The sequence below is a fragment of the Mytilus edulis genome, chromosome 2 (assembly GCF_963676685.1).
Source record: "Mytilus edulis chromosome 2, xbMytEdul2.2, whole genome shotgun sequence".
In the NCBI taxonomy this organism is placed as follows: domain Eukaryota; kingdom Metazoa; phylum Mollusca; class Bivalvia; order Mytilida; family Mytilidae; genus Mytilus; species Mytilus edulis.
In genome coordinates this window covers 51627831-51654555 of record NC_092345.1, presented here as the reverse complement: position 1 = coordinate 51654555, position 26725 = coordinate 51627831, and the positions used below count along the sequence as shown (strand labels likewise).

At 29.9% G+C, this 26725-nt stretch overlaps 1 protein-coding gene across 1 annotated transcript; it reads left to right on the top strand.

Annotated features, from left to right (window-relative positions):
* The first annotated feature begins 10 nt into the window (after positions 1–10).
* LOC139510222 (uncharacterized) lies at positions 11–25264 on the top strand. The gene is made up of 9 exons (XM_071296695.1): positions 11–542; positions 5413–6256; positions 14204–14294; positions 15324–15440; positions 15983–17964; positions 18883–19075; positions 21315–21578; positions 22062–22273; positions 23535–25264. The coding sequence occupies exons 1-9, from the start codon at positions 204–206 to the stop codon at positions 23726–23728; spliced, it is 4236 nt and encodes a 1411-aa protein (XP_071152796.1). The 5' UTR covers positions 11–203; the 3' UTR covers positions 23729–25264.
* Positions 25265–26725: the final 1461 nt, after the last annotated feature.

Here is a 26725-nt window from a genome sequence, read left to right as displayed (position 1 = left end):
ACACATAAACCAATGACGTAGCAAGGTTACTACACAAAGCTTTTGGGTAAGGTGACAGGTGCGAGGATTTAAAAAGTGTTAAACTTGAAATCATGACTGGACAGAGCAAACAGTTTTGAAATAAACTTTGGTATGGGTTGAAAAAGATAAAAAGTGAAAATGGAAGTGGGTTAGAATTAGGATATTAATATTCGTGGCGCGAAATGTTTAATAATCAAACAAAAAATCGATCTCATGAACACCTGTCTCCATCAGATAGACTTCATGAAAATGATAATGGTTATCATGATAAACACGAAACACACCAGGAACAAGATCAAAACATTCAACCACTGATGGATTTTACTGATACAGATAAAATTTTCAATAACAACAATGAAAGCACTGGTCAATTTAACATGACAATTCCAAACAACAAATATTTGACATCAGACTTTGACATAAAAAGGGATTATAAAAAGTCTGGATTAATAAAATATCCTTGGATAAATAGGACTGACAAGTCAGAAATAGAATTGAATATGGAGTCGTGCTCGAAAAGGGTATGTGTTCAAATTCACCTGTTCACTATTTATCATTTCATCTTTACATGTGTGAGAACTTATATTTATCAATCTGATTGAAATAGATGTATTTACACTTGTATACAAATTATTTTGCTATTACTTAAAATCACATTAGCTTGGAGAAGCTCTTTCAAAATTTTGCATCATAATTTAAAAAATTTGTCATAATGAAAAAGGGATTGTTGCTTCACCTTGACGTTATATATATATATATAGTTTGGTTTATAAATCCAAAACAAATTTAGGGTAATTTGGTCAGCTACATGTAAATTCTCTAAAGTGTAAATACAAAATGTACATCTATCATACATATTTTCTGTGTTCATACACATGCAGTTTTAAGGGAATCGGTCACCTATTTTTTATTTTATTTTCTGGTTTGAATCCCACGCCTTTTCAGATTCCTATGTTGCATATATTTGTATTTTTAAGAATTAAGAGGCAGAAAATTCATTGGTACCTTAATTAACATGATTATCATATCAAATAGGAGAACAGAGTGTTGTACAAAGCATGGATCCACGATCTGTATTTCATTATACATAAAAATCCAATACATACATCTACGGGTGCAGGAATTCTCGCTACATTGAAGACCCATTGGTGGCCTTCGGCTGTTGTCTGCTCTATGGTCGGGTTGTTGTCGCTTTGACACATTCCCCATTTCCTTTCTCAATTTTACACATGTACATTTACAGTACATGTACATGTACATCATTTTACATTGATCATCAAAATAATTCATTCATAGTAATCTATTTATTTATTCATTTCTTTTCCTATATTCTAAGGTTTTTAAATTTACTGGTTCATCTACCATGTCTACAACTAAATTATTAAATCATTCGATGATGTAACAGTATCATTATAATTATATAATTGCATATCCTATTGTGTGTTTCTAGCTTTAATAATTTAATTTGACAAAATTTTTGTTTATCCTCTTAACACATTTACAATGTAAGATCTTTATTTTCACACTTGATATATACATTTTGTACATGTACATGAACTAAAATTGAGACAAACATTTGAAAGTTGGAGCTTAAAAAAATAATCCACAGAAGATAGCAGGATCCTAAGTATGTCTGGGTTTTTTTTCATATAAAATTAGTATGGTGTTGAAGTTTATTTTCCATTTTTTATTTTTTTTTACCTATAAAATGGCATATATATATACCATTGTATACATGCACATGTAAATTGTTCTTTTAAAAGTCCTTAATAGAACCAGCTTTTCCATATTTTTATAAGCTGTAGAAATCTGACTTTTTATTGTTTTCTTCAAAAGCTATTACATGTATTATGGCCGTTTCAAATGTATAGTCTGCAAGTATGTGGTGATTTCCATCTGCTACTGAGCTCCAACTGCAACCTAGGTTACCTCAAAATGTACAAGCAAAATGCACTAAATTCCTTATTTGGGAGCTTGAAAAATCAATTTTAAAATCTTTGAAAACATTGGCTTGGTAGGGTTTTCTTCAAGAACATCATGGCATGTAAGTAAAAAAAGACCATTTCCTTATATTGTTTTAAACCAATGCACTTATAGTGAATTTCTTGTACTGTTGGCCACTAAAATTTAGTCTTTGGCTAATTCATAATTAGAATCAAGCCCCTTAACAAAAATGCTTAAAGGCCTTTTAAGATGAAACCTTAGGGAACAAATTTACATACATGTGCATTGTGTTGGACTGCTTAATATAAATTATATACTCTTTGAGCTATATATATATACATGATAATGCAATACACACATCTACAATGTACATGTAAAGTAGACAGTTTCTGAACAAAGTTAAAACTACAAAATATAATGTATTTCAATTTGCCTATATCATGTATCATTGATCTGGCATAAAAGTTTGTATGTTATGGAAATTACTTAAAATGGTGACTCATTCAACATGTTTCCATCAAATAGTGTACAGGTACAAATGTACCATGTACCAGTGTATTTATATGAGCAAAAACTGTTTCTGTAATCATACATATAGATTCATAAATAATCTAGGCTCTTATCAGTAAAAAGCCCTAGATACATGTAGGTGGTCCTCCCAAATCTCATTTCTATTATGGATTATAATGGGCAGAATTAACATGTATAGTTTATGAAGTTAAGTTAACACATTGTTGGCCTAAAAAACAATTTAAAATAATAAGAGTTCTGTAGTATTTTTATTTGGTCATATATGTACTGTACATGTACAAATGTACATGTATTGGAACATATACAATACATATATGTACTTGCTCATTGTTGAAGGCATACAGTGACATGTAGTTATTAATTCATATGTCCTTTGGTGTCTCTTGGAGAGTTTTATTATTGTTAATCATACCACTTTTTTTTATATGTTCATGTAGTATTCAAATTAAAGTGAATAACATGAATCTAAATAAATTACTTAGATCTAGATCTACAATTACAGATTTTGATGAACATGATGAATTACAAAAATGTATTCTTTATTTCTAGCCATTTCCTGGTAGGAATTCAATGATATGTCATTCCTTGGTCAAAATTAAACATTTTTTTTAAGAGATTTTGAAGTACACATGTCTAAATCTATGTATATTTCAAATTACTATTACAGTAGTATGCCTATGATCATAATGATAAAGAAATGATTGTGTGTTTTATATATGAAATTTTAGATTTGACAAAATTATTTTTTGACACAATAACAGAATGTTTACCAAACATATTTGCGTTAAGTATTTGAAGGGAATTTGAGAACATAATCCAGTATTTAAATATTTTTGTAAACTATATACATGTTTGGCCTAGATTTTTGCATATATTAATGATCAGGTTAACTAACATTTACTTACATAAATAAGAAAAGAATCTGAAATTGTTGATCTTAAAAGTTCTGAAGTATTTAAAAGTTTTGATTTTATTAGCTTAAAATGTAACTGTTCTTTAAAATAACATTTTAACATTTTCTGAGGATACATGTATTTTACAAAGGTCAGATGTGGATCAAGAGTTTGGAAAAAGGAAGGGCCCTGGGGCCCAAACTAGGCAATGTATGGAGTGGAACAAATAAAAAGTTGGCATTAAAGGTGACCCTAAATGTAGCATTGTAGCTCCCCTAGCCTAGCCCTCCCTGAATCAGCCTCTGAACATCTGAAGGTGACAAATATCTAGTGTTGACAATTAAACAACTATGGCTTTAAAACCTTAATTTGAGTTGTGATACATGTATCATCAAATAAAATTTTTAAGATTTGATGCTTTTGATTGAAATCGTGAAAAGAAAAAAATGCTGCTGAAGTTTTGTCCAGCCTTCGACTTTAGTCGAAAAAGCGAGACATACAATGTAGCGGTTCTACATTCCGTCGGCGTCGTTATTGGCGGTGGCGTTCACAAATATTCACTCTGTGGTTAAAGTTTTTAAAATTTTAATAACTTTCTTAAACTATCCTGGATCTGTACCAAACTTGGATAGAAACTTGTTTATGATCAAAAGCTAATATCTAAAAGGAAATTTTGTTAATTTTTTTTACCTGTTTATCCGTATTTTACTTATAAATGGACTTCGTTTTTCTTCAAGTTACTATTACATACAGTCTGAAGGTAATCTTTTTAAAACATATATTTTTTTCTGAATCTTAAGATTCATAAATTATCCTGGATTTTTACCAAACTTGAACAGTAGCTTCTTACAATCAAAAGATAGTATCAAGAGGATTATATGGTTAGGAGTCAGGTTTCAATATTTAAACTTTGCTCCCAGTACCTCTTAGTTTTGAGACTTTTGTAGATTTTCAACTCAAATTTTATAAAAGTCAATTGACTTGAGAAAAAGCTTAATGTGAACTATAACACTACTAACATATTTTCTTTTGTGTAAAAAAAGTTCAATGATTTAGAAACTATGTTAAACTGTTACATTTCTATAGCTGCAAAATGTTACATATCAAAATAATTCTAATTTATCAAGGGGAGATAATCATTAATCATTGTATAATCAATATTTGATGAGAAAGCTGTTTTATTGTATTGATTTAACTACCAATTCATCATGTACAATGGAATGTCAATTTATTGTTGTATCTTTATACAACAAAACTTCATTTCATATTTCATCACGGACCCAGCATGCACATGACGTTATCATTGGTTCTTTATTGGACCCTGAGCGTGTACATGACTTTATCATTGTTTCTTGATTGGTAAGACAGCATGGCCATCATGTTTTCTATAACAATGTTTTTGTGAAAGATTGACAATGTTTTTGTGACTTTTAATCCTATTTGGTCACAAGAATGAGGAATTTCTAGGAAGATCACTTTGTTGTTTATTATTAATACATTCATGTAGAAATCATGATACATAGTCAAAATGTCTGTAGTTACAAAATGTAGGCTATCATATTTGGTTAAGATCACTAAAGGAAATTAATATAGAACAATTTATTTTTTTTATAAGATATATAGACACTTTGTTCTTTAGATATATACATTCTGGAAAATGTACTTTAAAAGACAGAACAAAGGGCAATAACTGTCATTTATGATAAGATTGCACCATGGAATTTCAAAATTTGAGTTTAATACATTTAAACTCAAAAAAGGACACTATGGAATTTCAAAATTTGAGTTTAATACATTTAAACTCAAAAAAGGACACCATGGAATTTCAAAATTTGAGTTTAATACATATAAACTCAAAAAAGGACACTATGGAATTTCAAAATTTGAGTTTAATACATTAAAACTCAAAAAAGGACAACCCTGTTAACTGTTTACTGTTAAATTTTGCTGCAAATACCCAAGGAATAATTAAAATTCTTAAATGCCATGTACATGTAAATAATGTGGTCTTTTTTAATTTTAGACTTATGTTGATCCCAGGAGAAGAAGTACAAGTGACATACAGGATTTTCCTGGAAGAGAAAGATCTTCCTCTGTATCAAGTCAGTCTGATTACTTCCAAAACTTGTATAAGAAATATCCACAGGCCTTCCAGTATAGATCCTCTGATGCCAGAAGCCATCGTCAAACCAGGAGAATTTTTAATTCAGGTCTTCGTGTTCATTTTGAAGATGACTCGTCTCCTGTTATAGATACGGGTAGTGTTTGTTCAGAAAGGCCAGCTTCCAAGTGGGATCAAGAAATTGAAAATATGTTGGGGTCTAGAATTGAAGTGGACCGTGACTCTTTAACAAGTCCAACACCCTCGATGATGTCTGACTCATCCACAAGGAATAGGCTGACAGCTACCTCAGATACACTTAAACGTTTATTACAACACAGAAAATACCATAGTGCAAAGCTTGCAAGTGACATTGAAAATAAGTTAAAAAGGTCAAGCATAAGCTCTGACATTTCAGAGAAAAATCAAGACCCTCTTAGTGCTTTAGCAAAAGAATTAGAATACAGAGAACAAATGCTTCAGTCAATGAATAGAAAATATAAGCAAGACCATTATAAAAATGAAGGGCATTATATGAACAAATCTTCACATTGGAGAGTTCATAGCCCAGATTCCACTCCTGATAGTGCAATAGATGTTGACACCTCCTCTGTTAAATCTTCAGGTTCAGTGGACAAGCAAATAAATACTCAGTCAAAAACTCAGGATATGCAGTCATATGGTCAAAATAGAGGCTATGTAGAGGCTGAAAACATCCATCGCAAGCAAGGAAAAATATTGGTACGGAAAGGTGTGGTGCATAAAGGTGAGATAATAAAAAAAATCTCTGTTTAATGAAATTATAATCTTGCTTATTTAAGCTTGATTTGAAGGAAGGGTCAAATAGTAATGACCTCAATATTCTTATTTTTGCAATGACTTTTAAAATAAATTCAGTAGGAAAACAAATTAATAGCTAAAAACGATCAAATGTTATATTTAATTATATTTATTATAGTTATCGTAAAGTACTGATAATTCTATTCATAATTTGATATATGGTATTGAACAATATTAGTCACTTTATATTGAAAATACATTTTTAATAAAGCATAGGTAGGACAGAAATAAAACCTTTTAAAATTTCAAATATATCACAAAATGCATGTAAACAACAAATTAAATATTTTTATGTTCTTTTGCTGATATGATTAATATTTTTACGACAGAGTATAAACAAAATTCCATAAATGTTTAATGTCATCTAGCAGTTATCAAATTTTACTATATGTACATAAACAAGATTAATTTATTAATCTTTTGAGGTCTTTATACCTATATATTTTCTTATCAATATATTGCCTATAAATTCTACAAAGTGGACATGGGATCGAAATTTAATTCAGATTTCATGTTTAAATTTGATAAAACTGTTTACCTAAAATTTTCTCATACAAAAGTCAAGTTAAATTGGTGAACTCGACTCTAGAACTCTAGCATGAATCTTAGTATATATTTGGTTAAAGTTGAAAACCATTTTAATGTTATGATATAATTTTGAGGGAGAATATATGCTTTTGTATTCTTTTTACTTAAAGTTTATATAAAAATATATGTAAATATGGTTGAATTAAAAAAAAAATCAGTTTAAACATGCTACAATTTGACATACTATATCATGCTGGCAAAGGTGTAAAACTGTTGGAATTGAATACAGAGAGATAAATTGTTTGGGTTTATACATGACCAAATACAGTTGTATAAAGTTGCATTTAATTTGAACAAAAAACATTTTTATTGATGACAAAGTCACAATAGGCTAATGCATATGGGTGTGCATGAAATCAAAGCATTCTCATATAGTCGTCTTTTGAGTTCAGAATACATGTATAGTCCTTATAAATTGACAAATTCAAACAGACACTGGAGGATTAATTATCAAAATAAAGCACCATAAGAATAAGCCTATCGTTGGTGTATATTTTATACAGGTTTTAATGATGCAATATCACATTTTATTTTGTGTTTGTGAATAAATTTACATAAAACTCATGAAAATTTATGAATCTGTATATACATGTAACCAGATACATATTTATTACATTACCCATGGCCATGATACATGTATATATATACATGTATCTGCATACTGTATAAAAAAAATTATGATTGGTGATGAATAAATTTTTAACTTTATTATCCATGAGATGTGGTGTAAACTTCAATTAAGTCCAGGTACTAAATAAAAAAAACACAGGTTTTTTTAAAAATAAGTAAATTAATTATTATAAGAAGTCTTTTTTAAAAGCAAGTGCCCATGCCATATAGATATATATACCTGATGTAAGTAAAACATTTTTATCGAAGCAAAATGAAAAAAAGGAATCAAACAATTTCTTACATTCTTGTCTTTTAAAGACATGAGTTTAAAACCTGAGGGTGAAATACTGCACTCAAAAACATTTTCCATATGAATCTCTCTCAGAAACACATTTCTACAGATAGTGCATGTATCTGGAACTTTATGGAGGATAGGTCAATTTACTTTGTTGAAACTAACAAAATCACATATATATTGTAACTAAAGTATGACTTCCTTTTAGAAGTTTTTTTTCAAGGTCGGAAATTGGCAGCATACATTTTGTACATTAATAATATCATTCATGAACATTGGAATTTTTAATAAATCTAGTTTCAGGATTCAAATCAAATGGTTAATCATCAAATTCCAGGAGGTTTGGTGAAATGCGTTCAGAATCAATTATTTCTGTTATTCTCATTTTTAACCGGATTTTTGTGACAAAAATGTTGGTTATTGATTTGGGGATGTACGGCGGGCGGGCGGTCGGTCGGGCGGGCGGGCGGGCGGCAATCAAATGTTGTCCGTGCATTAACTCATGAACCGTTCAACCAAAGCTTTTAAAATTTTAATATGTTGTTACTGACAACTAAATGAAGGTCAAGTTCTATAATGGTGATTTTGACTTTTACCGTTCTGGAGTTATGGTTCTTGAAAGATTGAAAAATGGAGTTTCCAGTAGTGTCCGTGCATTTACTCATGAACTGTTCTACCTAAGCTTCCCAAATTTTAATATGTTGTTACTGATGACAAAATGGAGGTCAAGTTCAATAATGGCGATTTTGACTTTTACCGTTCAGGAGTTATAGTTCTTGAAAGATTGAAAAATGGAGTTTCCAGTCGTGTCCGTGCATTTTTGCATGAACTGTTCTACCTAAGCTTCCCAAATTTTAATATGTTGTTACTGATGACAAAATGGAGGTCAAGTTCAATAATGACGATTTTTACTTTTACTGTTCACGAGTTGTGGTTCTTGAAAGATTGAAAAATGGTGTTTCCAGTCGTGTCCGTGCATTTATGCATGAACTGTTTTACCAAAGCTTCCCAAATTTTAATATGTTGTTACTGATGACAAAATAGAGGCCAAGTTCAATAATGAAGATTTTGACTTTTACCGTTCAGGAGTTATGGTTCTTGAAAGATTGAAAAATGGTGTTTCCAGTCGTGTCCGTGCATTTTCTCATGAACCATTCAACCAAAGCTTTTGAAATTTGTATATGTTGTTACTGAAGGCAAATTAGAGGTCAAGTTCAATAATGACAATTTTGACTTTTACCGTTCAGGAGTTATGGTTCTTGAAAGATTGTGAAATGGCGTTTCAATTCACGTTGTTGCATTTACTCATGAACCATTCAATCTAAGCTTTTCAAATTTTAAGATGTTGATACTGATGACAAAATGGAGGTCAAATTTGATACTGATGATTATCACTTTCACCATTCATCAGTAATGGTTCTTGTGATATTGCCAGGACACAAATAAATATTAATAAATCCGGTTTGCTGTCATTGTGACAGCCTCTTGTTGTTAATGGTTTTGTCATTGCATGCATTCATCATTTTTGGAGGTTTTTTTATTGGAGGGGTTGGGATTAATTTAATCCTAATGAAGATTTTGTCAAAAGGGTCCACAATACTGCAGATGGACCAGGTCATTCAGCTAGCTGAGTACTTGGACCCTTTATTTGAAACTTCCTATAGATTGTAAAAATACCCAAGTCATACAGTTAACAACTAATCATCACATATGGAACATGGATGTTGAAGAAGATGTTTTAAACTCTTCTAGTCTATATAATTTATGTAAGGAATGCAGCATGATAATTGAGTCACAATAGATTGTAAATGATCTTTTTAGTGTTGATCTTTTGCCAGTAAGTCAATGTAAGTATTTGTAAGGTTAGGCATACGATTAAATCTACAACAACAGTCCAGTATGAACAAGTTTCATTTTTTAAATGACAGTGATTTTGTTCTGAATAGGAAAATATTTACTGGGTCAATAGTTTAATTTGACAAGTTATAAGATACGAATTGACTTATGAGCGGAATTCTTTAGAATTTAAATTTCTGAACTTAGTAATATTATGATAGTTTTATAAAAGTATATTCTATGTGATCTCTTACTTTTAATCTTGTAACTTTAAATGTCTTTTATCATGATAGTTTTGTTTTCTTAATTATGGCTTTTCTTTAAATACAAAAGTGTTTTAGTATTTAGTAAATATGAATAAAGCTTGAAGAAATGGGCTCATGAATTCCTCTTCAATGGTAACAGAACTACAACTTAATTTCGTTTTTTTTCACCATTTTTTCGGGGAGTCATGCCACAATAGCCATTATAATATAAGGGGAAATGTCTCATTACGTTAATGAGATATTATCAAAGCTTTCATACATGTATATAATCAAGTGTATATAACCATAGATGTAATAGTTACCCACTGTATTACATCTATGATATAACTGTATAATATCACTAGAATTCAAATTATCCTGCATGGTTTGAATATTAAAGGGAAACTTCGCAAAAAAATCAAAAATTGATATTATGTCCATTCTGTATAAAAATGCTCAAATTTATAGATATTAAAGTTTTATTCCGCTAAATAAGAGATCACCATCGATTTTAAATTTTGAGTATCAGTTCTCTACTCTCCGCCATCTTGTCACCTTCTCCGATGAAAAATCCCGATATGTCAATAAACCACAAAGGAACAAAACTACAGTAAACGATGTAGTCGTAATTGCGTGTCGATATCTTGTCAATCGTACGGTTGTTTTATCTGAATATTACTTCCATGATCTGACTGACCATGGAAGTATTATATTGACGTCAATATAATACTTCCATGGACTGACTAACTTGATACGGAAAATGGTCTTATATTTTTAAATAACCATATAGTCTGTTATTTTTAAACTGATAATATTGTAATTAGTTAAAAAGTCAAAGTTCAAATCATAAAATGATAAATAAGTGTTCCGTGGAAATTGTTTTCGAAAATCTAATTCGTTCATAATTCTTTCAAGTAATAAACTTTATTTAAACAAATTCGGATCTTCCCTTATCTGATCACCAGCATGGCTAAAGGTATTACTCCCAAAGGTATTGGAAGGGGTGTAAGGTGACACGTCCAGGTATTCAATCGATTTCCTGTCCGGCGGGCTTGCAAGTTCATGTATCGTTTCACTTCTGTAGGTATTGATCAGTGTACACGACCGTTACTTATAACTTTCCATTTTGAACTATCAGGTGCATGTATAATATACATTTTTGTCTTGCGTGTCCGAAAGTGATATAATATACTAGTCATTACTGAACTCATAGGCTTGTTTATAAATAACATTTCTGGTGTAAAGAATATTATTTATAAAAAAAAAATAATACAAAAAAAAATAATTGAAGAAATACAAATCTATTTACATATTTTTCCAAGGGTTAATTTGGGAAAATGTAATATATACTCGTTGTCAATAGTTTAGGACAGATTGGAACATACCAGAATTATTGATCTAAAAAAATGTGCGCACTTGTCGACGATTCGTGTATACATACGCCTGGTAGAAAGTTACGGAACTATAGTCAGTAGCGCAATTTAAAATATGTATACATATATACATTGAACATAAGAAAGAAACATACATTTTGTGTAAATTGTGGTAAAAGTTTTGTAAATAGACTAGTCCATGTATGCCAACAGTATGTAATCAACGAATTCGATAGACTATTGTATACCAAAAGAAGAAGAAGAAAAAAAAGAAACAATTTGATTTAAATACAGGTCAATTTATAACTTGCTTTGGTTTATCGAAGTTAAGAACATAGTAAACTCACAGATTTATATATCAATTAAATTGTTCTCGAATAAAGGACGAAATTCGTCATCATCACAATTGTTCCAACATTCATGTAAAATATATGCAACTGGACGTACACTAATAATCCCCAAGGAATGTGAATATTTTCTAGGAAAACTATTGAGTATCAATTTCGGGATTTATTTTCTTTCTTGATATTCAATGACAGCAATTTAAAGAATAAACTGCTTGTCGGATATTTGTCCGCTTTAGGGGTATTCTTGCAAGTTGAACAGACTTATAATAACATTCAAAAATAGGGAAAGATAACATTAAATTCGTTGTCTTTTAATTTTAAACATCGTTGATCAAATAGTTATTTAAGTATATATATACGTTGGGAGACGACGATTATTATAGTTGTCTCAGATTTTAATAAGGACGTTCCCCATTATGAATAAATTTGGTTGACGTTTATCACACTTGAAAAGAATATCTATTCGTAATTTTTCGATTCCATTACAAAAATATTTTTTTCTTTATTCGTACATATTATATTCCGCTTCGGTAGAGTTATCTTCAGATAGTTTCATATATTAATTAATACATGGCTTTCAAAAGTCTAAATGTAAGTGTTCTCGTACATTTTTTCGCCTAATAAAGACAAATAAAAATGATTTAGTAAAGCTATTTCTAATTTCTAAGTCCCCCTTTTTTATGAGACATAAATCAAGGACAAGACTTGTATATCATTTCATTCTGACATATGAATTAAGTTTCCCGTCTTTAACCGAAAATTGTGTATTTCTTAGTAAATTAACTTATTTGAATTCAAATAAATAATAGCACCAAATATAATTAAATAATTCCACGGCGACCAATTTTTATTTGTCACCAACTTGAATATGTATTTTTAATGTGTGTATTAAATGCTACCACTGATCCGAATAGACAGTCACACCTGGCAAGGTGTGCCCTAGAGGCGTGGTTAAATACCGAAGTGCAAATAGCAATTTACCTTTCAACAAGCCATCTACGAGTATTGCCACAGAACCGTGAATACACACATCGTATAAACCTAGCCATTGCAGAGATAGTAAAAGGTCAATAATAGTACACCAACATATTGTCTTTACAGATTATTGTACTTTAATTTGTTCACCTTATCAGTCCGAAAATGCATTTATTAAAAATAAATTTATAACTTTTTGTGTTGTCTACAAAAATAATTCGAATATATACGTTTAACATAGATAATTTATCTCACGAATGAGTACAATTGAACGTCTGTGCGTTTTATCTTCTTATTATCGGATGGTTATTAGATAAAGCATAAGTCATCGGCGCGCTTACGATTACGTTAAAATATGATTAAAAACCAAGACTTTTAATGATTTTATTTTAAATCCCGGCATGCAAAAATCAGGAGAAAACGTCACGACCTACAGGAAGTAGTTGATATTTTTTCATTAATTATTGAATTTCTCCTTTATTACTGCACATATAGCGATAAAACTTTGTGAATATATATATTATGTCATAATGAACATATTTAAACCATAAGTAAAAAATCGTGAATTTTCCCTTTAAGTTAGAGTTGTGCCCCTTGGAAATGTAAAGAAAATTAGAAATCAACATTATAAATTATTGGAAATAATTTGGATTTTTATAAAATAATAAATGTTAAAAATCATGAAGATTAACTTTTGAAATATATCTCAGATGAACATAAACAAGAAAATCAATGGGGATACATGTACATGAAGGTTAGATTTTTAAGGATGTTGCTTCTAGCAATTGTCTTAAGTATTGGCAAACAGGATTTTTTAATAATAAACTTTTATGTATAGATATAGTGTATATAAATGTAAATTAAATTGTATCTGTATTTCACATCATATTATTTAGTTTTTGGGGAAAATATAGTTGGTATATTGATAATTTTTCTGGAATATTTTAAATTATTTGTATAAAAACACAGAACTCAATATGAGGCCACATTTGATCAATGTGTACTGTTGATTCATATTATTAGTTAATACCATAATTCTAAATGAGGTCCTTTTAAAGTAATAACCTACAAATTGTATATAGAAATGAGATAATTTGTTTAGATATCGAACACCTGTTTCATTTGAAGTTTACAAGTTTTGATTTTGTTATCAGTTTCTCAAATTCTGGTTTTGTATGAAAATTTTCCCACACACACTTAGAGATATTGGATAGAATGGTCTTGTTTATCAATTTGACTTCGTGAAAATTGGCTGTATTTGTTTAAAAAAGCTTGGAACAGATATGGAAGATAAATTAACCTAAAAGTCACTTGCAGAATCATTTTGTTTAATATCTTTGTCCTTATATTTGCAAGTATTTTATTCATTTGTATGTTGTAAATGTACATTTGTAGTTTCAAACATAAAGTATTATTCTAAGAAGTTATTTCAAATAAGGAGATGTGGCATGGCATGGTTGGGAGTGAGACAACTATCCAACAGACTTCAAATAACATGGATATCCTATAAGCAATGTTTTTGATAAGATATTTCCATATATTAGGTTGTATTTATATTTGACACTTGTAGAGAAGTTTTAAAAACTGATGTGTTTATTTCAGATTCTGATGTTGATTCTGGTATAGTGCCGACTTCAGTGAATGATGAGATACAGTTGGATCCGCCATCATATAATTCTACTATGTACTCTAGGTAAGTAGTTCATTTTAGGAAGATATGTTTTAAAATTTTACAAGTTACAATCCAAGGGAAAGATGGCATCTAATATTTTCTGGACTGGATTTATTGTACATATATATGAATACTTTGACCTATAATGGTTTACTTTTACAAACTGTGACTTGGATCAAGGAGGTTATATTAGATATCTAATATAACCTCCTTGCTTGGATGGAGAATGTCTCATTGGTACTCATACCACACATTCTTATATCTCTATACTTTTAATTGATAAACCAAAATTTTAATAATGGAATATATCTCATGAAGATAGAGCATTTCTGAGATCCCACAATACAGAAATTCAATTTCAAATGTATACTATACTTCTCATTGATAAAAAATAATGCATAGCTTTTTTAAGCACATTGTTCTTTTAAGGCTTTTTTATTGTTGAAGAATTTGTGTAACATAATTCAGTCTAAAAGAGGGGCGAAAGATACCAGAGGGACATTCAAACTCAAAGATAAAAAATAAACTGACAACGTCATGACTAAAAAGTAATAAAAGACAAACAGACAAATAATAGTACAATGCACCCAAGACACAGCATAGAAAACTAAAGACTAAGCAACGTTTACGAACATTGAAATTCGAAATTAACACACACATTGTCTATTTCTAAAAATAGCTTTAATACATGTATATCAACAACAGAGTGATGTTACCTAAAACAGAAGGTCAACAAGTCACTTTAGCTTATACATTTTTTATTATGTAGTACAATTCTGTGCTGTCATAGCTAGCTGTATACATGCGATATGTTTTTGATAAACTAGCATAGTAAATCACAGTAATAAAAGGAAAAATATCATACAGTAAAGATTCACTAAATACTAGATGTTTGGTAAGCATCCAGTGGTAAATATTTCATGTTTATTGAGAATGACTCCTGAGAAAATGTAAAAATTTGTTAATAAAATTTAGATAAAACAATACAAAGATATGATAATCTTCTCAGCAATCCGATATTTTTATGTTTCTCAAATATTATTGTTTCAGATCAGATGCATATGACTTGCCAGTTGGTCATACACAAATACCTTACAAGCCAGGTCAAAGGTCAAGGCCATCACCAATCAAAGCTGACCATAGTTTAACCTTAAATCTGAATTACAGGTAATATGTAGAATTTTAAAGTATAACTTTTTTGCTTTTACAAAAACATCCTGGCTCTCTTAAACAAATGTTGCATTGCACTTTTAAGTATCCAAGGTTACTTAATTCCCTAAGAATTATGTTTTTTATTTCAAGTCAGTTATGGATGGGTTTATTTTACACTATAACTGATTCATATTTGGAATTTGAGAAACACAGAGAGGACAATAAAAAAAACCAGAGCCCTACTGTAATTGCCCTTTATCATATTTTCTTGTCCTATATAACCCTCCTCGGTTGCTTTAAAATTCTTTAATCATAATTTTTTTATGTTACCAAGCGTATCCAATTTTAAAGGGACACTTAAAAAAAACTATGGTCTGCTTTTCATCATACAGATAAAATACCAGCTCCTATAGCCAAAAGTCAATTGATCAAATATTAAAAAAAAAAAAAAAACAGATTTTTTATTGCATTAGAATAATTTTTACCAAATTTTAGATTGTTTTTTTTGTATACATTTAAAACAACAAGTTATGAAATGTGTTTATTCTTTTCTTTAGTGACCCTACAGACGAAGAAGATTCAATAGCTCAAGAAATTATAACAGCTAAAATGTCAACTGATTTACATATGTTACCCCAGAAAAATCGTCCTAACAGCAAGGTCCATTTTGAGGATGAGATAGATGATACTGATCCACGACTTGGAATTCCTGCTATGACTGGAGAGGAGAAAACAATTGCTGAAAGATACAGGCGACGGAAGTCGCCAATGCCCTTTGTTGTTCATAGAACTTGTGTTTCTTCTAGAGACGAAAGACCAAAAACAAACAGTCAGAATAGACAATCTAGAAGTGATAATCGTGTTTCTATTTTATGTTCTCCCAGAGATTCAACAAATTTTAATCATTTTAATGGTGCGGGTAACGGAAATTTGAAAAAGGCAGATAGCCAGGAAGTTTTGTATTCACAAAAACTTGAAAAGTTAAAATCTAAGGAAAAATATTCAGCATACTATAGTTCTCAACCTAATCTGTCAATGAACAATAAGTATTTATCAACAAATGAACAGCACTTGAAAGAACAGCCAAATGGATATACACATTCTGTGACCAATTATCAAACAAAACAAAAGTCTGGTATGGTTGATGAGCATGAACAAGTCTTCCAAAAACAAGCAAATGGTGTTCTTTTTCAGGAAACTAAACCACTTTCCAAATCTCAGCCAAACTTAGCTCCTGTTATGAAGAGTTCCAACAAAGGGAGATTATCCTTATCACGAGCCTCATCATCAAATTCTGACCAATCATCTCATACTTTAGTGTCTTCTCAATTAGCTTTAAATGTAGCAGAACAAAATAGGGATGAAACGATAAGAACAAATCACAGTGTTCCATTCAGTGCTAAAAATACCAAGAAAAAACTTCATTTTAGAAAATATTTCAAAACCAAGAGAGGCAAATATAACCCTTCTCTTGAAGAGAACTGTTATCCTGCAGAACTAGGTCATGGAATATCTATGCCAGATCTGACAGGAGATATGCCTAAGGAAAATGTGCAATATTCTAAATTATCAAAGCATCATCGAAGTCTGCAAAATATTTACTTCCGATCAAAAGACTTAGAAAGTGGTTCTGATGAAGAGGATGTCCAACAAAAACCCTCACAACCAGTAAAACCTAAACCTAAATCAAAAGGCAGTGCAATAAATTATAATGACACATGTGATAACGTGACTGACGGAGACTCTGGAGTTGATGATAAACTTCCAAAATTACGTACTAATGGAGGATTTAGAAACAGTTATAGTAGTGATAGCTCAGATCAAAATATTGTCAAACAGCATTCAAAACCAAGGTATCAGCCAAAAAGAACAGAATCAGACAGTAGTTCTTGTCTAAGCGCAAGTGGTGAGATTTTTCAGAAAGATTTTAGAAGAAAATCAAAATTGACACCATATGAATCGTCTGTAGTTCACTTAGATAAACAAGGAATAAATGTAAATGAACTGATTGATAGTGATTCTGATAGTTTTTCTGCCAAAAGGGTTGTAATTGACAAAGTTCAAGCTAAAAAAAATGTGCATACTATGCCAAACACTGGTGCTATACATGAACAAGAAATTGAAACGAATCTTGCACATGAAAGAAAGTATAAAAAGAAAGGAGACATTCAAGAAACTCCTGCTAAATTATCAAATCCAAAATTAACTGTTCCACATTATCAAAAACCTGAAGTTGTACTAACAAGTCAACAATACCATCTAGACAATGATGCCATTACCAGTCATGTTCAACAGAATGTTTCTGAAAAGATAGTTCCAGATCATCAAAATGTTTGTGCTAGAAGATCTGTGTCGTCCTCTGTATCATCTATGTCATCACAAGAACAAGTACAGCATTATAATGAAAAAGATTTAGATATAATGAATGACCATGGTAAGGGAAGTAACTCTGATAGAACCTATGTTATTCAAAGGAAATCATCAGTGGAAGAAGTTCAACCTCCAAGAGAATCGGGTGCAGCCTGTAATGAAATTAAAGGTATAATTGCTGAATATATCTGCTTATTGTTTAAAATTATTGCTGTTGTTGTGATTACCTTTAAGATACTTTAAATTTAAACTATAGAAAAAAAGGATCACTGTATAAATGTTTTTAAAAAAATAATGAATTACCTCCCTTTACCATATTTGATTAAAAGTACATAACGAAGTACAAGACAATTTAATATTTAAGGAATGACTGTAATATTTTTTCTGTCTATGAAGAAATAACATAAAAAATTTGGTGCACACTGAATAACGCGTGTAGCGGGTTATTTAACAGTGTGCACCACATTTTTTATGTTATTTCGAAAAAAGACAGAAAAAATATTACAGTCATTTCTTATAATTTAATTCTAAATGCCATTTTAAACCGTAGAAAAACATGAAAAAAACATTGATGACTTCACGGTCACATGACTAAATTATGTCTATGGCCTCATAACAAAATAACGTCAGCCGATCAGAAGACGTGTTACATTCAAAATTAAATTATTCTGTGATCATATAAATAACTGCCATTGATAAATTGATATAGAACAAGTCTCAACATCTGTAATGATATGGAAAATCCAACTACAATTTAGAACTGGTATGTATATATAACAACGATAGCTAGCATGTCTAACAGATGTCCTAGCTTAAACATTATAACACTGTGCAATTTTAGGAAATTTTTTGATCCATCAAAATTTATAACTGTTGTATCTTGCATGATACAATTTGAGAAAAGCTTAACCATGTATGCACAAAAATTATGTATTTATTGATTAAAAATAACTAATTTTTTTATAATTTAATAATAAGGCAACTTTTGAAATCATCAGGACTTAATATCAAAGCCATTTTAAATTCATTATTCTATATATCAGGTGAAAAAATATACATACTAATACATATACATTTTCTTTTACAGCTGAAGAAATGCCAGCACATATTTATGCAGAAGTTAATCTAAAGTCAAAAATAGAAGGTGAAAACAACCAAGAGGGGAGACAACTGCATAGTAAACTTTCAGCAAGTACACCAGATATTGCTGCTAATTTTGACAAATGTGTGGATATTGACATTGAAGAAAATCAACCAATTCCTGATAAGAGATGGAACAGGTACATTTAAATTTAGTGATAAAAAAAAATCTTTGAACTGTTTATTTATAAAAGAGTACCACAGGTGTCAGGAGAGGCATACTATTTGTATTTGCAATCCATGTGTCTAATCTTACCTGTTAGAGAGAAAACAAATTGATAAAATTATGCATCTATTAAAATGCACAGGGTTCGACACTATTGCTAGCTGCTAGCCCGAGACTTGTAACTTTTGTGTAGGGCTAGTAAATGTCTGTGGCGTGGTAGCCTGAGGGGCTAGTAAATTTATTTGTCATTTAACATCAATCTGTTGTACCTTAGGCAAAGTACAGTCCAAATGCCGGTCATATCTGACAACTTCGTCCAATATTGTCTACACTGGTTCCACGACCTCTTTATTTACATACAGATACAGATACTGAAGGGTAAAATTTCTACCGTAAACTAGTCGCTATACACAGTCAACTCGGCCTAAGATAACTTGTCCCATAAAATAAGAATGCACCCCGTTACAAGATAACCCATTTTGAAACAAATATTAATTAGACTGCATTTACATTTTGGTTTTATTGTATTTTATTATTAATCACATCAGAGCTCCAGATAAATCATGTGCGTAGTTTACCCTCATCTATTACATAGTCGTCACGTAAATAGTTAAAATTGGAAATATCCTTTCGTTCTTTAAAAAGAGTGTTGAAAGTTTCCCTGTTGAAATTTTCCTTTTCTCCAAAGGTACATGTGATGAAAACTTTTCGATCTTCTCTGTCTTTATCGAAATTAGCATTTGTCATGTCGTTATAATTCTTTTCGTATTGCTCGGGATTTATCATTACAGTTGCAATGGACTGAAACGAAAGTAAATTTCCGGTAATAATATTAAATGTGATTAGCTTCTTTTTGAGAGCTGAGGGGTGTTGATGATAACAAGACTAAGCCATTGGTATCATAAAGCGTCCATTGCACGTACCGGGATGTATGCATGTCATAATGCATTAACGAGAACAGGGTTAAAACTCGTCATGAACCAAATCAGTTGGAATATGAAAGACCTAATCAATTATATATGTATTCAGCATTGGAAACCAAAAGTAAAATAGGGGACAAGTCAACATATTTTTTAAATAAAATTAAACAAAAACATTGTGTTTTTTTTTTAATTTGATTATTTTAGTTGATGAGTTAACACACATATTTGTTTTGATGTAAATGTAGATTGTCGCTTTCTTTGTGGTTGGTCTATTGTTCTGTTTGCTTGAGATGCATGTAGTTGTCAAGTTCAGTACAACATTGTCATTAATTAATTTGATGTTGCAGGATTATTTGTAAATTGAATGTGGTGTCAGTCATTAAACCACCCTATAAACCTGGTCAAGGTTTTGAAGTATATATCTTTAATCTGGGAACTACTTATTTTTTTTTACAGTAGGTCTGGAATATACAAATGTTAATGTTTGACTAAAAATGTTAACACAATAAATATTTAAGATGGATCAATTCATTAAAAGTAAAAATGTAAGTTTTGACAAACAAATTCCTGCCATTAGATTTCTTTGGTGTTTTTTGTTATGAAGATGTAATGAAGATGTAAACAAGTATGAAATAGTTATTTTTCAGATTGAAAACATCTTCTTAAAAGGCCGCAAAATGCCTCAGAATAGAGGATTTTGCATCTAAATTTCAAAAAATTTCTGGGGGGGCTTGCCCCTAGACCCCCTAGCAAGTTCATGGGTCCACTCACCGGGCTACCTGACACAGAATAGGGCTAGTTGAATATAATTTTTACTAGCCCTGCGGGCTAGTGCCTACAAAAGTTAGTGTCAACCCCTGATGCATCACTAAAAATTATTTGTGATAAATCAGCGATGTTATACTTCTTCAATATTCTAGTACAGAACACCATGGTTTTGCAGAGTTGGATTGTACCTTAACTTATTTTTATGGTTAAGAGCTGGAGGTTATTTAAGTGCAGTTAGATAAATTTTAGTTTATTTTTGCATCTATGCCAAAAGCCACAAACTGGTATTGTAACTCTGTCACATATTATATAAACTTTTTTTTTAAGAAGATTTATTTTACTGAAAAGCATCTCTTAATGACTTATTTTAAAAGATTTATTTTTGCATAAAAGTCACATAGAAAAAACTATCCCAACTTATTTTCAAGCAGACTCATAAGAAAGGATTAGAAAGCATACAAATAGATATTTAATAAGGCGTATAAGATAAAATAAAAGTATTTTTATAATTATCTTTTACAGAGAGTCAAACCTTTTAAAATCCAAAGAACTTAGCTCATCTAGGCAATCTTTATCAGATAAAATGGGAGGTATAAAGAAGTCTGCTAAAAGCAAGTTTAAAGCAATACGTAAAGCAGTCAGCATGGACAAAGGTATAGATGACATTGGTAATGAAGGTCAAACAAAGGTCAAGGACAAGAAAAAGTCGAAGGAAAAGAAAGGATTGTTTGGATTTTTCTCTAAGAAAAAGTCAAAACAGAAGGCAGAAAAAGCCATTGAATTAAGGTAGGAATAATTTAGATAAATATGACTATCAAGTCTATCAGTTATGAAAAATGCCTTTGGTTTTATAGATTGTGTAGAGTTTTCAAATGTCATATGGAATTTCACTGTAAACAAAAAATGGAACTTTTGTTGATTTCAAGTCCATTACTTTTTTGGCATGTACTACACATTACTATTATCAAAATATTACTGAATCTTTGATCTTAGAGCATTGATAAAATATTAACCTTCAGAGAGCGCCCATGTTCTAACTAGTAATAGACAGGGGATTGTATTTTTGAATTCTTAATTTCCCTTATTTTAACAATTTTATTACCCTGGATTTATCTGTTTATTTATTGTCTTACTTTAAAATATGTGTAGTGCTATTCTTTTCTAATTGTGAGACTTGAATAAACATGATTGTGTATTTGAAAAAAAAATTCTCAATTTAATGATTTTTGTCATATATAACTATCTTTATCTTTTTCCCTTTTCTTTCAGTGAGCCTTCCCCAGATGCAGAAAATGCAGCAGCTTCTGGCCAAAATTTTAAATTGAACTCATGCAACTCCATAGACTCTGTACAGGAAGGTCAAACTGGAAGTCGTCTTTCCCATATTAATTCAGATGGCACACAAGTGATAGAAATTCATAAGCCACAAAATAAAGCTATAAATTTCTTCATCTCTAGGGGAAATGCTCAGTTTAAGCATGGTAAATATAGATACATTTATAATGACATTTGTCAAAATTTAAAAAAAAACCATCATTGATTTTTTTTTGGTATTAAGCATCAGAATTATATGGAAAAAGAAATTTACATCTCTCTGCTTGTGTTTAAAATTCAAACTCATATATTTTTTTTTAAATCTAGAATTATTGTCTTCAAGATTTTTCATATACAATACACAATAAGATAAGGATTTTGATGATATTTTATCAGAGGTGTATCAGAGATGTTTGCTATTTTTTTATTTTTTATTTTTATTAAATTGAGAAATATTGGGATAGCAGGGCATAAAAATCTAATACATTTGAAAAGGGAAAAGCCAAAGAGGTTACAAAAAAATGAAGAAACGTTTAGAAACTTCTGTATATCATCAACATAATTGCAATCAATGACAATATATACACCACTATCATTGTGCTTACCCTTATATTAAAGTGTATTGGAAAGCCTTTGAAGTCACATACATAAAAACTTCAATATTACCTTTAAGGTGTAATACCACCATTGATTTTCCACTATTAGTCTTTGTTAATTTTGCACTTTTCAAAAAATTGTGCAGAATTTATCTTTGTTTCTAATAAAGAAATACTTGGCATGAGTAAAGTTTTATCCTGTCCAGTACTATAGAAAAAATTTAACATAACATTTCATTGCATATAAGAAAATAACCATCACTGGAAGTTAACCAATCAGATCTCTCCCCTCATTAACCTGTGTACAAGCTTTAGTAACCATGTAACCTCAAGTTTACAAAATATTCTATAGAAACCCCAAATAAAATAATAATGGTGCTTATGGTACAACTGTCAAATTCAAGGGAAGATTTTTTTCAACCTATTTTTGTATACAAACAGATGTGACATTCCATGATTTGGTGGTATTACACCTTGAAGCAAGAAATTATTTGCATTGACAACGCTACCAAACACAATTGACCTGTTCATGAATAAAAAGTATGTAGGTTAAATATTAATGGAATGCCAACCACCCAAAATAAACATGAAAAAAAGTCTTACAAGGTCACCATACAGTCCAACAATAAACCAGAAATCTGTTTCACAAAACATCTTACGACTAAGTTTTATCTTAAGTATGCTGAATTGTTCATGACTTACGATCAATCTTAGTCGTAATTTTTTTGTGAAACCGACTCCAGCAACCTTAGTTTCAGTTAGTTATTGACAGTTACCAATAGTTTGTGCGTTAAAATTGTACCAAAATTATTGTTATTTAATCTTTTTGTAGGTGTGTTTGTTTCACGTTTTATAAGCAGTCCGACCAACATGTATTCAGGACTTCTGTCTGTAGGTGATGAGATCATTGAAGTTAATGGATTAAAAGTTCAGGACTTACTATTAGATGATGTTTACAGTCTCCTCAGCAATGCTGAAAATCTTGTCATAACAATACTACCTCTATTAGCCAGAAAAGATATTTAATGTAGTATTTTAGGAAACTTGTGATAATACTCCTAGCTGAAATATGTTGTATTAATCCATTTTATTTTAGCTTAGTATGACAATTTGAACACACTAAAAAGATTTTTTATAAATGGCTCTTTTAGCTTACGGAACAGAAACAGATAATGCACAATACTGGTTAATTGAAGTTTAAAAACATACTTTTTGCAAAAGTTAAGTTTATGATTCTACAAAAATATCATATTTTATATGTACTTCTTTTTGTAAAGGTATTTTAAATATCTTGCATCTTTTATGTTGAGGTTTATATATTGAACCACTTGATCTGAAAAATAAAGTACTGTTTGTCAGTAAATGGATAAAATAAAAAGGGTGTAAGTGCAAAATTTACCTCAATTTTAAGAAATAATGAAAAAAACAATCATTTTGCAATGTCTTTTATGTTAAATTAGTTAGCTTCTTGGTGCATATGTTTGAGTTGGGGTATTTTTCAGTCATTGACAATAAAAAATACAGTTTGAGCATAAAATGTCCCTTACACAACTGGACACAATTTTATTCTTTTAAGAAATGACGTAACAATATTTTGGTTTATTCCCCTGATGTTAGTAAACAATATCATTTTGGTAATGTTGTGTATATCAACAGGTCAGGAAATTTGTGTTATAAATATACATCTTTATTCTAAATAAACCATTATGTTATTGTTGAATATAAACCCAAACTATTTAACACGTAATTAATGTACATCTCAATATTAGTTATTATGTTATGTATGTGTAGATGTTGAAACATTTAACAATGTACATGTATATATGTAAAATAGTGCTATATTTTATACACTCTCTGTCTTTCAATTTTATCTCAATTATAAAAGATTGTGATTTAATAATCACTCTTCCATATTTTATACAGTGATATTATGTTTTGTTATTCTATCTATGTATTATCTTATTTCAGATTCCAAAAAATAGCTTGTCTTCCATTGTTGATACTACTGTGCTGTGTTACTTTATCAGAATAAACAATTCTTAAATTAGCTTGCCAAATATATTATGAAAAAAATATGCAAAATGTCATCTTGTTTGAAGGTCAAGTTGAAGAACTTTTATATGACTCCAAGTGCACTTTTGTAACTCCTTTTCTGATTGGTTGATGCTCTTGATACTGTTTTCTAATGAAACCTTTTAATTTAAGGACTTCTGTTATTATCATTTTTGATACAATGTACCAGAATAAAATTGAAAATGAAAATGGGAAATGTGTCTAGGAGACAAAAACCTGACCAAACGGTAAAAAACAACTGAAGGCCACCAATGTGTCTGTTTCTATTTGTATTAAATTTCATATGTAACTAAAAGCCAAGTACAGATTGCCAAACTATCATTCATTTCAAAAGAATGCCAAAATAAATAATGTTTTTAATAATATGATTTTATTATGATTATTATTGTTACTTTATTGTTTTATTTATTTACAAATATTATCACTTCAATAAGACAATCATTAGTATAAGTAAATGTAAAATATTCACTTATTTAAAATTTTATGTAAGCTATAAAGGCTCTTACTATAAGAATGTAAATGATTTATTTTCAAGTCCCTTGTTACATGCATTTTGTGCCAGTTTTTACAATATTAGTCTCATTATCTTGTCCGTCCTAATTATTGATATAAACTGTATTTAAAAATGTAAAACAAAAGTTATTATTTCATTGTATGGAACAACTTATGGATATAATAAGGATTTTTTTAGTTTTCATGTATTGCACATTTTATTTGAATTCATTTGACATAAAAAATCATGAATTTATAATATAATCTGATAATGCGAATATGATTGTTTTTAAGTATTCAAGTTATTTACCGAATATTTTGCTGTTCAATTTGTATGTAAATTTATCTTTATTAAAATAAATTTGATCTTAAAGATTTCTTTTTCAACTTTTCTTTCATAAATATAGCAAGTAAATTTTATTCTTATTTTGTAAAGAATTTTTTTTTACACCAGGATAAATACACCACTGATACAGTTTAAAATAAGAACTGCCAACTTTCAGAAAGATGCAGTTCTCTAGCTATAAATAAAGGAAAATGTGTTATTTTACAATTGTTATTTAATTTTTTTAAAACTATGAACATTGTACTTGAAAGGGGTACTAGCTGTCAAATTCGTGGTCACCGATTTGACTCAAATTTTCATATTTGATTTATAATAGTGTAAAACATTTACCCAAACTACCAAAAGTCTAAAATAAACAGTTTACAGAGCATGGGGTAGATAATATGTAGGTTCGTTTTGTGTGTATTTTAGTCCAGACGCCATCTAATTAACTATCGATTTGACCTCAGATTACCATATAAGCTATGTAAACCTAAATAAAGATATGAATAGATTAAACCAACACTTGCAATTGGATTTTTATAGGTCTGTTTGATTTTATTTTATAGATCAAAAATAGATGTTTCTCATTGCTTTTAACCGTATAAGAATGATTTTATGTGCATCGAATTAGTAATCAAATGATTTACCGTAGTTTCACTTTCATTGTTGACATTATTTTTCTGTAAATAACCAGTACACGTACAATGCATGCGTTGTCAATCTCTAGCTAGGGGGTTAAATTGAAGTTCACATGAATACGGATTTAAAGAGGTCGACTCATTCACTTGCAAGTGAATAACTAATTATCAATGTTTCTTAGCGTAATTTAACAAAATTGAACCTTTTTGGCTGCAAAAAGCCAATTGTTATTTCATTATTTCACTTTCATTATTGATTGAACCAAAAAAATCAAACTTTAGATTTTTTTATATTCCTCGTAGCTAGTGCCCCTTTAATCATATTTATGATGTTTAAAAAATTTCTTAATATATAAACATATCATAAATTCTTCTAAAATAGAGTATTATGTATTAAAAAGAATAATTCATTTTGTATGTGATTTTTCATATCTTGTATTTTATTCAGATTTTTGGTCCTCTTGATATATTAATCATATATAAAGACTATAC

Coding starts and splice junctions, on each gene's coding strand:
- LOC139510222 (XM_071296695.1), top strand. CDS start 204: ATGTTTAATAATCAAACAAAAAATCGATCTCATGAACACCTGTCTCCA. Junction 6,257..14,203: donor GAAAGGTGTGGTGCATAAAG/GTGAGATAATAA, acceptor TGTTTATTTCAG/ATTCTGATGTTGATTCTGGT. Junction 15,441..15,982: donor ACCTTAAATCTGAATTACAG/GTAATATGTAGA, acceptor TCTTTTCTTTAG/TGACCCTACAGACGAAGAAG.